At 41.3% G+C, this 15742-nt stretch overlaps 1 protein-coding gene across 1 annotated transcript in view; it reads right to left on the bottom strand.

Moving 5' to 3' along the window:
- Positions 1 to 7704: 7704 nt before the first annotated feature.
- The window catches only part of LOC145766203 (dynein axonemal heavy chain 2-like), a 60607-nt gene continuing 52569 nt past the window's right edge, over positions 7705 to 15742 (bottom strand). Inside the window, exons 79-85 of the mRNA XM_082577866.1 lie at positions 14801 to 14985; positions 14217 to 14439; positions 13941 to 14054; positions 13287 to 13439; positions 12849 to 13025; positions 8927 to 9152; positions 7705 to 8601 (exon numbers count right to left, since the gene is read on the bottom strand). Of these exons, the coding sequence (XP_082433992.1) occupies positions 8447 to 8601; positions 8927 to 9152; positions 12849 to 13025; positions 13287 to 13439; positions 13941 to 14054; positions 14217 to 14439; positions 14801 to 14985 (1233 nt within the window). The 3' untranslated portion in view covers positions 7705 to 8446. The remainder of the gene's footprint in view (positions 8602 to 8926; positions 9153 to 12848; positions 13026 to 13286; positions 13440 to 13940; positions 14055 to 14216; positions 14440 to 14800; positions 14986 to 15742) is intronic.

Genomic DNA, 15742 nt, shown 5'->3' with positions numbered 1-15742 from the left:
GCTGGAGGCAACTGCTTGATCGAGTGCCACGAGCCCACGATACTAGTTGTTTGAAAGATTATTCGACTGTGAGAAGAGTAGCCTACACCAGTGAGAAGAGTAGCCTATCAATTTTGCCGATTGCCTTGTACAGAGTTATTACAACGCGTCCAACATGAGCGGGAAATATAACGGAGTAGGCATACAGGCACTTGTCAAAAAAAAAAATTTGGTGCTGTTGCAGAATATGTTCCATGCTATGCTCATTCGTTGAATTTAGTTGGTGTATGCGCTGCACAATCGTGTCCAGAAACAGTTCAGTTCTTTGACTTCGTTGAAAATATCTATGTAGGCTATTCTTTGCTGCTTCAACACACCGGTGGTCGGTTCTGGAGTGTTTCGGCGGTGGATTGGTAAAGAAGCTCTCTGAAACACGATGGTCCGGAAGAGCTGATGCCATTAAGGTAATTAAAGAACGTTTTCTTTCCAAAAAGGAGGCACTGGAGAAACTTGCAAATGACCAAGTGCAAAAGGCAGAATGTCGACAGCAGGCAAATGGACTCCTCGAGAAAATGGAGTTGCTCGAAATTAGAATCTTAGTGATTTTTTGAAATAGCTTACTCGATCGCTTCCAGGCAAGTCAAGCATCTCTTCAAACAAAGCTGCAAAATCTCAACATTGCTTCGGCGTTGTGTGCCTCTTTGGCAGGATCCCTACAGACTTTCAGAGAACAATTCGCTAAGTTCGAATCAGAGGCGCAGAAGCTGACTCAAGTGCCGGATTACCGACCAACAAGCACAAAAAGAAATGTCCAAAATCGAACGCACGATGAGAATGTAGGCAGTGGCCGTTCAGTTTCAGATGCAATGGATATCAACTAAAGACAGATTCCCGGTGGAAGTTTTTCTTGCAGTATTGGACAGCCTACTGGGTTTTTTTTTCGCGGAGACTTTTCAGTCATTTGTCCGAAATGACTTGAAAAAATTCCGTCATTTTTTATTTATTTCGGTCATTTTTTCTGATGAAAATATTTCCTTTCAAGTAGCTGATACAATCCAAAATTTGCACTTCCTGACTAGCTACAACATTAAGTTTCGCTGAGAAACGTTGTCGTGTTTAATCTGAGAAAAGTTAGAACAGACAATTGACTATATTTTTTTCGGACATTTTGACCGAATTGACTATATTTTTTTCGGACATTTTGCTAAAAAATCGGTCAATGACCGATAAATGACCGAAAAAAGACAATCTACGCTGGAGCAACATCGCAAGGCATACACCAATTCGTAACGCACATTGCTATTGATTGCTCCTCTCCAGAACTCAACTATTTCACTTCGATTAAAGAAAACAATATTGACACCACGTTTCCTAACATTGACAATTTGTTATGCGTTTATCTATGTATGATGGTAACTAATTGTAGCAGTGGCGTATCCTGGTTGGTTGAGCAAGGGAAGCAATATAACTCGTGGGGGGTTAGAGCGTGCCGAAGGCACGTGTATCCTAGGGGGTCCGGGGGCATGCTCCCCCAGGAAATTTTTTGCAAAATTACACTCAAATAATGGATTATAATGCTTTCTAGAAACACTTTTAGGGTAATTAATATTTGTATGAAATTTAATTATTAGCAGATAAACAGCTATTAACTTATTAAAGGTAGCTCTTACACACAAACGGGCAAAATATGCTGCTAAAATTAGAGAACACCAAAAACTCAGCTACAGCTACCTACTGCTGAAGTAGCTTAAGCCAGAATTCATTTCAGTCAAGTTAATTCTAGCCTAGACCTCACATATCATGTCTTATGCCAAAGTCTACCCAGCCAAGATAACAGTGTAAAGCCAACATTTGGCTCAAACTTTTGCTTACTAGGCCGATATTATAACCATAACAGCGCCTTAGATTTTCTCATTACCTAGCGTCCTAGCTCAATGACACAATATCCAACAGATCAGAATTGCCAGACTATGAAAAGGCCTTAAAGCCAAAATAATACAAAAAAGGCCAAAACAAGGAAAATATTAGACAAAAAGGCCAAATGGATATAGGCCTATTTACCTGTTTCTATTAAAAATTATATAATGTAGGCTACATATATTTTATGACTTGTAGCGGATTTTAATAAACTGTAGCAAAAATAATTCTAAAAGTATCCCAAAAAATAGCAAATATAAATAATAATAATAATAATTTATTTGCATCAGACAAAGCTGTCCATATCCAAAACAAAACAACAAAATAATACACAAACTGCAAATGCACAAATAACGAACAACAACAACGAAATAACATCAAAAAATAACAAAATAATACACAAACTGCAAATGCACAAAATCTCAATAAATAGGCTATCTACTGTTACAAGTTTACAGACAATGGTACGGTAGCGTTACAAGTTAGAAGAACTGAAAGTATTGAGAACGATAAAAACAATCAGATGACATGGCAGCCATCAAAACTAGTTAATAGCATACATAGAATTATTATAATGAAGACGGTAATTTGATATACGATGGCAATCAGACCTCATCAGGGAGGCAACAATAGAGTTAGACGATACTTCGCATCTTCCAACAAAAGAAAAAACATATTTACGAAGTAATGCATCAAATGTTATAATGTTACACAAGACTTGATGTTCACGTACGCTATAGTGTTTAGGCAAATTATGTATAATTCTAAACGCATTATTGAAGGCAACACGCAGACGATTAATGTCACGTTGATGATAATTTTCCCACAGATGACATGCATACATTGGAGTACAATAAGAACGGAATAGAACATTTTTAATATCACTGGAGCACTTGTAAAATTTGGATTTTAATTTGTTGGCAGAACAGTAGATTGATCGCACTTGTCGATTTATATCCTTGTCGTCACACATTGCCGTGTCAAGAAAAACACCCAAATATTTGACACTGTCTACGAATTTGATCTCACTTCCATTGAGCCGTACAATTGGATTCATATTTAACTTTAAGTGTTTTGTTTGGAAGTACATAGCAAATGACTTTTTGCAGTTAAAAATGACATCGTTAGAAAGCGCATAATCTTCACACACATTCAAGATACTCTGCAGACCATGAACACTTGGAGAAATACAACAAATATCATCAGCAAACATGAGATGATTAACAAGTGTATTACCTATGTAACAGCCTGCCTTGGTTTTGCTTAACACAGTCGATAGATCATCCATATACACGGCAAATAAGTAAGGACTGAGAATACCACCCTGTTTGACACCATTGCTGACAGAAAAAGACTGTGAGTAATGACAACCCCAGCGTATGTACATCCGCTGATGGGTATACCAATAAACTACTAGACGAACAAAGCACATTGGCACTCCTCGTTGAATTAGTTTCTTGAATAGGAGGTTGTGGTTTACCCTATCAAATGCTTTCGAAGAATCTAAGAATACAGAAAAAACAGGACTTCCACGTTTTCTGTAGTAAGACACAGCTTGCTTAAGTACGAAAATGCACATATCTGTGCTATGCTTAGGTTTAAAGCCAAATTGATTATCGTTTGTTGTGAGATAGTCATTAATAAAAAAAAGTACAACATGTTCAAATAGTTTAGAAATGACAGTAGCAAGAGCAATAGGTCTGTAGTTTGCGATGTCTCTAACGTCACCAGATTTGTTTTTAACAATGGGAACTAATTCAGTTTTAAGACAAACATACCCATGAATAAGGCACATATTAAAAAATGATGAAAGATATACACTTATACTGGAATCTGCATAAGCAATGTGCTCAGAAGATATTTTATCACAACCAACAGAGCAATTTAATGGCAATTTATGAAGCAAAGAAGAAACTGTGTCAGCAGAGGTCAGAAATTGTTTAGTATTGTGATAGCCATGTATATCATTTAAGTGCGATGAAACAAATTCTTCATTGACAACTTTTTTACCAGTCGAGTTTAGCAATTTATTAAAGTGACACATCCACATGATCAAAATGTTTTTACTTCCAACAGCACTTCCGACAGAGGTAGGTAATGAACATCTTTGTGATCCAGACTGTCTAATTTTATCCCAAAATGATTTAAACGAGGAGTCTGCATGAAATGCTTTGGCAATGGCATCTGCTTCATGCTGATCTCTGTTACTTTTGCACTTTCGTAGAGAAGATTTGAATATTTTACGAGTAGCAGACATGGCCTTGCGTATGCTGCCAGTTTTAGGTTTGCCACCTTCAACCCAGTCCAGGTACTTAGCTCTGGCTTGCTTGTGGAGTGACTTGACAGTATTGTTCCAACCAGGAGTTGAATAAGTAGATATTTTCTTGTTTTTAACTAAAAGAACTTTTCTTGAGGCATCTAGGAGGACCTCCACGATACTGTCATAAAACTTGTCAATCTCCTTTAAATGAGATTTATCACAACAGAGAGAGTTTTGACATATGACAGAATCAGCTTGCAAAGAAATATGAGCTAACCTGTGTTTGGTTTCTTGAGCATAGCGTTCTAATTGCAGCTGAGATGCTGCTTTCCAAGAGAAAGTATTTGAATTGGTATATTTGGGATCAATGAAATCCAATTTTGGAAGCGACTTACAGTTGAAATTAACCGATAAGGGTCGATGGTCAGATATAATATAGTCATTGAGAACTTCTACCTTACAGATGGATTGGTGTAGAGCGGTGGAAGTGACACAATGGTCAATCCAGCTACATGTCCCATGAGCATCACTGATGTAGGTAAATGATTCAGCAGGTAACAGGGCCATGTCAGAAATAATCAGGTCCTGGTCTGCACAGAAGCTTTTGAACATGCTTCCAAACATATTTTTGTCACTTGCATTAAAGTCACCTAGGATACAAGTGTTGTTGCTTGGGCAGTCAAAAAGCATACTTTCTAATTTACCCAAGTATTCTAAATATTTGTCTTCATTGTTATCACAGCAGTAAGGTAGATAGACATTTATAAGGACCATGTCTGCTTCCCCTATTGCAACTTTAAGGCCAATAATAGATGAATCATCACTTTGAAAAACAGAAGCAGGAATACTTTTACTCCATAGGATGGCAGTGCCACCATAAGGTCTACCTGTATTCATCTTATCAGAAAAGTCCATTGCAGAATAACCATATGCATAGTGATTTTTGCTAATTGTAGAAAGGAAGGCCAGGTTTTGCTTAGCCAACCAGGTTTCCTGCAGCAGTATGATATCATAATCCTTGCATAGTAACTGAACATCATGCAGAGATGATGCCACACCTCTGCAGTTGTATGAGACAGCCTTTAATTGTTCTTTATTGTTACCTTCCATCAGGAGTTTGTGTGGTTGTAGGCTCTATCCTAAAATTCTTAGAAGCATTGAAGAAACGTTTTACCAAGATACCAGTAGGCCAGTTGGCAGTATCCAGACATGTTTTCATTGGAATTCCTGAGACAGAAACTTTAAAAGAACAGTAGTGATCAAATTTTGTTTGCAACTTCATGCAGCTTATATCAGTGGCTTCAGGAAATTGCTTCGATGCAAAAGATGTGATGGTTTCTAAAGTTGTGTCTGGCTGAAGCCTTGATACAAAGATGTGTACAGGCATGTGTATGGCTTTTAAACTTGATGAGGAATCAAGCTGGCCCAGACGGGGCTTGCGCCGTCTTTTCTTGACTGTAACCCAATTATCCTTTCTGACATTAGATTCAGTTTGGACTTTATCAGAGGTAATCTTGTGGGGATACTTAGGATGATTATCCACTGTAATCGTGGAGTTGTGTCTTTTCACTACATTGGAATATGACTGTTTAGCAGGATCAGTTAGTAACAGTGTAGCTGGTTGTTCAGTAGTTGGAGACACACTTACAGCCACTGCCTTTTCATGTAAGGGTTTGATTTCATTAACCATTGCTTTCAAATCAGATATGGAGCTGGTCAATGCATCAATGAAAGAGCCTTCAGATTCCTTGGAATGTTTCAATTGCCTCATGTCATTTTTCAGTGTGAGGATATCATGAACCATGCTTGCTGCATCTACATTGTGAACATCAACAGATGGGAAGTCACATGTGGCTGTGACAAAAATTGGAGTTTTAGACTGATCATCATGACCTGACATTTCATGCAAAACTTCAAGAATATCTTTCACAGATTTTTCCAGCTTTGAGGGGCCTTTTCTAGTCACCAGTCTTTTATTGCTCTCATCTTTGTAGACCTTTTCATGCAGTACTGATTTTGCTTCTGCTATGATATTTTCCTCATAATGATCACTCACAAGCTTGATGATGGTGTCACTATCAACCATGCTCATACGATTGTACACAAACCACAGCAAGGAGTTGATTATTACTTCCTTCATGTTGTTTAGACGTATTCAAATTCACTTTTTACTTCAATTATTATCATTACAACAAATTTTAATTAAATTTCACTCTTAATTCACCTTATTCAAATAGAATCTATAAAAATAGCCTACTGTAGCGGATGAGTTTTAATCGGTCACATTACGAGTATAAACAAGTATAGAACATGTATTGAACAATGGTGAATATGGTTTTATCTGGTAAGGTTACGATATTTGAGAAATATTGATTATGCATTTTGAAGAATTAATTTAAAAAAAAGCCTAATTCGAGGAATTCGTCCAATCTGGCAACTCTGGAAGCAATTTAAATATTGCTTCCATCGATTTGTTAAAAGAAACATAAATCTCGCAAACTTTGCGCTGCTTTTTTTCCTTTCTCTCTTGCTTGTTTCCCCTTATCGCAAAAACGAGAGCAAGGGAAGCGATACAATCTTTGCATCCGTAAGCTTCCAACTTTTTTAAAATTAAAACCGAGCTGAAGTCATACGGGGGCGTGAGTGAGAAACTGTTCTAATTCGTATTCAGGTAAAGAAATTACGAAATCGTTTTACTTAAAAATATCATCTTCTCTTTTTTCAATTTTGGCAGGGGAAGCAATGCTTCCCTTGAGGATACGCCCCTGAATTGTAGCCTACTGGAGAGAGATCATTTTCAAAATTGAAGTTGATTAAAAACTAGCCTATCTGCGAAACACGATGGGGCAAGAGCGGCTACACTATAATCAAAAAATATCAAATCTATAAAACATTCAATTTACTTCCCAGTCGTTATCTGTAGCCTACATCAAGTCAATCTGCTACAGGCCCCGCGCTTGGTTAATCCGGCACTGATTAGGGCCGTGCCATATTTTAAACTGATTGCCCTACTTTGGTATCATTCAGGTTAATTATAGGCCTACGTCCGCATTTTGTCGCTTCTACCTTTTTTCTAGATCTCTGTTTTGTTTGGCATAGCCTATAATATATTGTTTTTTGTTGTGATGGTCACAACTCACAAATGAAAGCAACCTGAACTGTTTCCAAACAATAATATTATAAACATTTTATGTCGTTTGAAAACCAGGAAACGCTTCTAATCTCTCAATGAGAGTATTTCGGTCCAAGTTGACTTGGGCCACTCTATACCAGGCTTTAGGTCACTCAATTATAAACATTTTATGTCGTTTGAAAACCGGGAAACGCTTCTAATCTCTCAACGAGAGTAAGCCTGCAAACAGGACGATCTGAGAACCTTAATTAGATCCTAAAAATCAGAAGATAAAGGAACAATGGTTGAAGAAGAACAAATAGTTTTGGCATGTGCTGAGCAGAAACTATTTTCTGAGGTTTCACTGTGTAGAATCAACAATGTTGGGATTTTAAATCTTGCCATGCCTACTTCCTGTTAATTGTAGTTTACTGCATCCAATTATATTGTAATTTATTAGCAAATAAAAACAATATTTTCAGTACGATACAAAAATAATAAAAAATTCTACAAATACTCTGGAAGGTTGCATGTTGTCTCAACTAAACAGAAAAATATCAACATAAAAATGTCTGTCTCATATAAAGTTTAACATAACTTAAAACATGTAACGATATGAATACGACGTGGTAAATCAAACATATGCATCATGCAATCAAAAGAAATCTCATCAATATAATAAAACATTGCTAGTCTTGGAGCTAGCCAAATCAAACAGATTATTTTTCATGCAGTCAATGCAATAGGGTTAATCAGTGGTGGGATTCAATCTGGTTAGCAACAGATTCGGTTTGACTAAAATTAGCGAAATCTGGCAACCTTGCGTATGGTAATATTAGGTCCACTAGAAAAAGTTGGCCAAGAACCGGTTCTGCGAAGTTTTTTTATTTTAAGAAGGGGTTTGCGCGAACCGGTATAAACCGGCCAAATTCCACCACTGGGTTTAATCTATGACAAGTCTTCTATTTTGCCGTGCATAGTAAAGAGGACTTGATTGCTTGTTGCCAAAACTATAAATCTTATCAAGTTTAACATCGAATAAACGTATTTAAACATCATTAAAGTTCAATAAAAGCATCAGTCACCCAGATAGCAAAATCCGGCATTTTTACATTGACTCAACGTCTGCAGAAAAATGACGTATTTTGCTGTCTGGAAATATCCAAAAACCATTCAAACTAATGATCAAGTGACATAAGTAAAGCCGTGCCACGTTTGACCCAGTGATCAGATACAGAAGTACCGCCCTTTAAATCGACAGCTACCACAAAGGATTGCCGGCCGCTTGCTCCAGCTCTGTTGGGGAAGTAGTAGCAAGGACAGCTGTACATTCCTGTTGAATAGACGAACGCTTTACTATAATCTTTTAAATCAAGTTGATAAATAGGCTACTTCCTGGTTTTAAAATTTTCAAACCAGAGTGACAAGAGATGAAAAAGGATGATTTGGATAAAACGTGAGCTACAATAGCCTACATAAGTTGACACAGCTTTGATGGAAAGTTTATCTTGTTCTACAACATAAAGCCACAAAGCCAAGCAACATTACCAGATGCAGTAGGCCTACATTTATTTAAAAAGACACACAAAAAACACATAAGACACGAAGAACGCAAGACGATTACCACGAATTTGACCTTAGGAAATTTACAAACATACCTTTTCCCGATTTCTTTTTCGCTTCGCTCGGCTTGAAATGAATAGTTGGCATTGCGCAATTCAGCTGCATGGGGGCCGCCTCCATAAGGCAGGAACTCTTTTTGTCCCAACCTGCCCCCTCGAGGTAAAGGCCCTTCACCCAAACACCGTCTTTAGGGGGTGAAGTAATGTGGTTGTCGTCGACCATGGAAACTATGAATTCCCACGATAAAGAATCAACAGAAACCTGCAAAAAAAGCAAATATTTCGAGAGATTTAGAAACCTTGTGTTTTCATGGAGTTTGCTAACTCGGGGGGGGAAGAACAAGCACCTTCTCGTGGTCCCTCCCGTCAGTACCATATCTTTGAGAAAAGATATGCGAAACGAAGCTTGTCACACTCGAGCAAACCAGGCCCAGGTTCAGCCCAGGGTGGATAGGGAAACGCCCTTGTCAGGGCGCGGCAGCTCCTCTGTCGAAAAGTACCGACGACCCACCGTACTGCAGCTGAACACCGAGGGCATCACGGCCAGCAAGCTCAGCATCATCGAGTATCTGGCCACAAAACATCAGGCCCTCGTTATTCTCCTCCAGGAGACCCACTGCACATCTGTGGATAAGTTGGTATTACCCAACTTCACACTCGCAGGCGCAACCATCAGCAGGAAACACGGCCTCGCCACGTTTGTCCATGAGCAACTGAGCTGGACGCCAATAGACCAGTCCAGTGCCCAGTCGGAGATAGAGTGGTTATGCATAGACATATCAGGCTATCACATCATCAATGTCTATAAGCCACCACCCTCACGCTTAACACCAACAGCCATCCCAGTGTTCCCCCAACCCAGCCTCTATGCTGGCGATTTTAATTGCCACCACGTTGATTGGGGCTACAACACCACCAACACCGACGGAGAAAGCCTGGCCTCATGGTCAGCCAATAACAACCTCACCCTACTGCACGATCCCAAGGGTGCAGCGAGCTTCTTCTCCGGACGCTGGAACACTGGTACAAACCCCGATCTGGCTTTCGCAAGTGATGACCCCGATAATTGCCAACCGGACAGACGTGTGCTAGAGAAGTTCCCCAGGTCCCAACATCGACCCTCGGTTATCACGGCTCCAACGCTCATAATGCCTGTCCCGAGCAAGCCTGTTAATCGATGGAACTTCAGAATGGCTAACTGGGAGTACTATAGCCTCCTCACCAATGAAGCCACACAGTATCTCCCATCCCCTCACACCAACAACGTGGAAGCAGCCTACCAGGACTTTTGTGATGCAATAACATCAGCGGCAAAACAATCCATCCCCCGCGGCCGACGAAAGACCTACATACCGTGCTGGGATAAGGAGTGCGAAAGCCTCTACTCCGACTTCCTCCACGCCCCTCAGGGCAATGACACCAACAGCTCAGCCACAGCTCTGCTGGCAAGGCTGGACTTAAAGAGGAAGGAGCGCTGGACAGAAGCCGTTGAATCAATCGACTTCACGCACTCCAGCCGCATAGCATGGAGTACACTGAACAACCTAACTGGCAGATCACGTGCCTCTCGCCAACAATGTCCCGTTTCAGCAAACTCCATCGCCTCACAACTTGTGGAGAACGGGAAATACAAATCGAGAGACCGTGAATCTGATAGATCCGTCTTGCAAGAAATGACGGACCTCTGGAGGGTAACAACCCCAGACGGGGACAACATCTCGGGTGAGTTCACCCCGGAAGAATTTTCCGCCGCCCTCCAGCACATAAAGCCAGGTAAAGCCCCGGGCCCTGACCACCTATGCCCGGAGTTGATACTCCATGCTGCTGCCTCCTTGAAGTCCTGGTTAAAAGACTTCCTTTCCTGCTGTTTGCGCCACCTGAGAATTCCCAGAATCTGGAGAAGAGCCCTTGTGGTTGCAGTCCCTAAGCCGAAGAAGCCCCCAGGGGACCCGAAGAGTTACCGTCCAATCTCACTGCTCTGCATCCCCTTCAAGATCCTCGAGAGACTCATCTACGCCCGTGTCGAACCAATAATAGATCCGCAGCTCCCCCGTGAACAAGCTGGTTTCCGACACGGACGATCAACCGTAGATCAGGTCACACTTATGACCCAAGACATTGAGGACAGCTTCTCGGCTAAGAAGAAGACTGGCGCCGTGTTTGTTGATCTCACGGCTGCCTATGACACCGTATGGCATAGCGGCCTTACCTGCAAGTTACTCCGTCTGCTCCCTGACAGACACATGGTCCATATGATGATGGAACTTGTGCAAAACCGCAGTTTTACCCTCACAACCGGTAGCGGTCGTCGAAGCAGACTACGCCGACTTAAAAACGGCGTCCCACAGGGCTCAGTCTTGGCTCCTCTCCTGTTCAACATATACACCTACGACTTGCCCCCCACCACCTCCAGGAAATATGCTTACGCAGACGACCTGGCACTCCTGCACTCAGCAGGAAACTGGCAGTCAGTGGAGAGGAACCTCAGCCAAGACATGCAAACACTATCAGCATACCTCCAGAAATGGAAGCTACAGCTCAGCAAGTCAAAGACAGTGTCGGCGGCCTTCCACCTTAACAACCGGGAGGCACAGCGTGAGATAAACATCAAGATTGATGGGGAACGCCTGCCCTACTGTGCCGAACCTACATACCTCGGCATAACCCTGGACAGGTCACTCACGTACCGCCGGCACTTGAAGTCACTGCGCAAAAAACTATCTACACGCGTCGCACTTTTGAGGCGATTGGCGGGTTCCGGCTGGGGAGCTGGTGCTAAAATTCTTCGTACAGCTACCCTAGCCCTTGTTCATTCCACCGCTGAGTACTGCGCGCCGGTCTGGTGTCGTAGTTCTCACACCCACCAGATTGATACCGCCATTAACGACGCACTGCGTACTGTGACTGGATGCCTGCGTCCCACTCCAACGGACTGCCTACCCATCCTAGCAGGCATCCAACCCGCTGAGCTACGCCGTAAAGGAGCCACGATTTCTCTCGCTCGCCGCGCTTTGGACCCCGACCATCTCCTCCATGCAACACTCAAGAGACCACCACCTATAAAGCAGCGCTTGAAATCAAGACGCCCCTTTGTGCCTGCCGCACAACAACTCCTTAAGAACGCAGAAGAACTTAGTTTAAGTGCGGCACACTGGACGAACCACATGTGGAACACGGAGTGGCAAAATCACACCTCCACGCTCCGTGACTTCATACCCAACGCCGATCCCCGTCCACCAGAGATGTCCCTCGCAAGGCTTGCGTGGGTCAGGCTTAACCGCCTGCGAACTGGCGTCGGCCGCTTTCGTTCGGACATGCACAAGTGGGGCCTGGCTCCTTCATCAGAATGCGAGTGTGGTGCCACGGAACAGACCGCAGACCATGTCATCCACCACTGCCTAACCCACCGGCCTCCACACGGTGCGCATGGTCTGAGAATCCTGGACGACGAGACTGCCGAGTGGCTGAAGATTTCCTGCCCTCCAATCTAGCCTGGAAAGATCGCTCATACGCCATCATCATCATCACTGACCACTGACCAGATCAGTGGAAATGAGTTTTTGAAAACTTTTGCATAAAGGGTGATCACAAAAAATAAGGTTCCTTTAGCAAGCAGTGGAACTATTCACAAAAAAATGTGGGACATGTGAAAAATCCGAAACCAACTGATCGTTGTTGCCCATGCAATGATTTTAAAATGTGAAGCAACAAACGTGAGGACCACAACCCGGTGAGTAAATCGGTCCATTTTTACTTTAATTGAACGTTTGCAGACGTTGAATCAATGTGAAATAGACTGACTTGCTGGATAGGCAGTTGATGTTTCAGTGCACTCAAATGTTAACCAATTATATTCATTCTCTGAAATATTTACGCTTTATTTTCAAGATAAAATAAACCAGTTTTCCGATTCACAACTATTTCATTTCTTCTAGAAATGCTTTAGTTTCATACTTACAGCGTTAGCGCGGGCAGAGGTCTGCAACACGGCTGTGAGAAAGCCTGTTGGGAAAGTGAAGCCGGATAACCAGAAGATGGTTGGGGGATGGGCCGTCTCGGCCCACTTTGCGAATTGTTCAACCCTGGCCACCAAATCGCGAGTCCAGGACCCAAGAGGCTTCAGCGATGGGTAGGTCTGTACAGACAGAAGTGAAACATTCAACACGTTTAAAGCTTATTCTTGAAGTTTCAATTTTGGTGTTGTTGTTAAGAAAGTTTCATTAGCAGGGATTTAAGTAGCAAAATTCAAAACTCCGATAGCCCAATGATACGTAATACTTTGCCTTTCGAACATAATTTTATCCGAAATACGTTATCTGTGATATACAAAACGTCACTGTATAAATAACAACAAAAGTCTTGTAAAAATAATTAAAAAGCATCGTATATTTTGTACCTTTTCCCACATAGAGGGCACTCTCCCTTCGAAGATGCATTGGAATGTCTCCTCCAGATCTGCGGACATCAAAACTAATCCTTGGATGCCCTTTTCAAGGTCAATCAGTGATGACCGCATGATCACAAGAAGGTTGTTGTATCTCTCAATTTCCTAAAGAAAGGGGAATGAAAATATACGCAGAGTTCTTGTTAATTAGTAGGTGAAGCATGAAGATGATTTCAAGGTTGCTGATTGTCTTTGCTTGCAGGTTTAATCGTGAAAAGAAAATTGAAAAAACGAATGAAGTGTAGAAAACATACTTGTTTTTACAAATCGATATCTGAAAGACATAATAGACATGTAACATGTACCAAGTTTTTAAGTAACAAATTCAAATTACTAGAACATTTGGCCGAAACCTATGAGAAATGCATAACTACATAATGATTGGCTCCCATTTTGGTCAATTGGCAACATTGTGTTTTGTGTCAAAAGTTACATTACACCACTTCGCTCTTTTAACTTTAAAATTTCACACAAGTATTCACAAACGGATTATCTTTTGAGGCAAAGAATTTTATTTAAATTTCTAACACGACAGCTTTTGTGGAGTTGGAAAAAAGTTACAAAGTGTAGACTTCCAGCTGTAGGCTACCTCCAGCCGTAGCTTACCTGTAGAAGTACAACATTAAGTGGGTTGGGGTCGTCTGATAAAATCTTGGCCGTTCCTTCGTAGTCAATCACTTCCGGGATTGTCTTCAGTACATTGGCCGCCAAATCCAAAACCTTTCAAGAAATAAACAGTAGTCAAAAAATATCAAGCAGACATCGTAAGGTATAACGAGTTTAAATGTTAAATCAACGCAAATCGTTCAAAAGTGAAAGGCTTTTGGTCTCACATTAATTTTTTTTTTTTAATCCCCTTTAAAGTTCACTAATTTTTTTCACCTTTTCTTCTTGACTGACTCCGGTTTTAGTTGCTATCTTCGGCTGCAGAGATAGCAAAGTTTCAAAGAGATTTCTTGCTTCAGTGATTTGAGAGGCGATGTCCGCATTTGGGTGTTGGCCGAACGCCTCTGGATTGTCCACATTGGGCAGCATGCTGATGTACTCTTTGTAAGCTGACAGAGGGCCATCTTTAGGAATGTAGTACTTGTCCATTGTTGAGAGTCTAGCGAGTTATAAATAAACTGTTGAGGATCGAAATTTAGAAATCTGTTACTTTAACGTAGAAAAAAAACATTTCACTGTGGAATTCGTTTTTGTGGTATCTATCTATACGTGGCAGCCATTTTTATGTAACTTTCAGATGAACTGCGTATTTAAAAAGCCAGTATCTGCTACAACTTTGAATCACTCTAGAGTATTCATGCATGCCTGGTCTGAACACCGCGTCAGCACGCAACCAAGTGAAAGTTTGATTAATTTCTTAAGATTAGTCGGTCAGATGTAATTGACTTTCCGAGATATAGCAAGATCGATTGCAAAAGCAAAAAATATAACTGAATTAGCTGAAATCTGTTGTGAATAACCTGTAGAACGGCTGAGCTATCGCGTCCGGACAGAAAGTGGTGTTGATGTAACTGTGCAGCAGACGACGATCGAAGTCATCAGTCACGTGACCGCCATAGTTGACGCCAGCAATGAGATACTTGAGCGCCTCCCACGGCGTTTCGTCATACTCGTCCAGGTAGATCGAAAGAAGATTTTCTGACACCTGGAAACGATAGGAATTTATTGCAATTTTTTCTTCTTAGCATGACGCGTAGACCATTCAAGCTTACTATGTTAAGTATAGGCGAAGCAACTTATAAAAGAAGGGATAGAAATAATTGTCTGAGCAACACCTTGCTTGTACAAGGATGAAATTAGAAATGATATCAGAGCAAAAGGTATGAACTGGCTTGAAAAAATAAAATATTTTCAAACCGGTTGTTGAACCAACAGAGCTTATATGGTAGAGATACAAACAGGGTCAGTTTGTAAGATCACGGATTCATAGTTCCTGGTAGAGAATATTTATTTCATGATGCAAAGTCGTTTGTGAATATTCGGCTTTCTAGTGCTGGATAGAACATCTTTGCATGGATAATGTCCTTTAACTTTAGCTCACACATTCATTGGCGCTTATCGAGTGTCTGTCATTGCATCACGCAAAAATATAAGGAACTTTTTATTTTCAAATTAGGCTTCTTCACCTCCGCCCCGATAGCTCAGTTAGTTAGCGCGTGACTTCTGTAACGAAGAAGCTTCAAGATCAAGCGGCGCTGGTTCGACTCTCGGGGTATGCGCTTGAGCAACGCATGTTAAGAATTGCTCTCCATTCAGCGGTATCTAATGGAAGGAATAATTCCCCGGCAACAAAACTTCAAAAATCGGAAACTTTATTCTGTCAATCTCGGTGACTGGGCCTGCGTCAGTGATTTAAAGCCTTTAGACTACAAGTACACGACACTGCCATGATTAAGCTCTGC

This window comes from Aplidium turbinatum, chromosome 3, assembly GCF_918807975.1.
Source record: "Aplidium turbinatum chromosome 3, kaAplTurb1.1, whole genome shotgun sequence".
Taxonomy (NCBI): domain Eukaryota; kingdom Metazoa; phylum Chordata; class Ascidiacea; order Aplousobranchia; family Polyclinidae; genus Aplidium; species Aplidium turbinatum.
The sequence above is the reverse complement of the archived record's forward strand: the minus strand, read 5'-3'. Positions and strand labels throughout refer to the sequence as shown.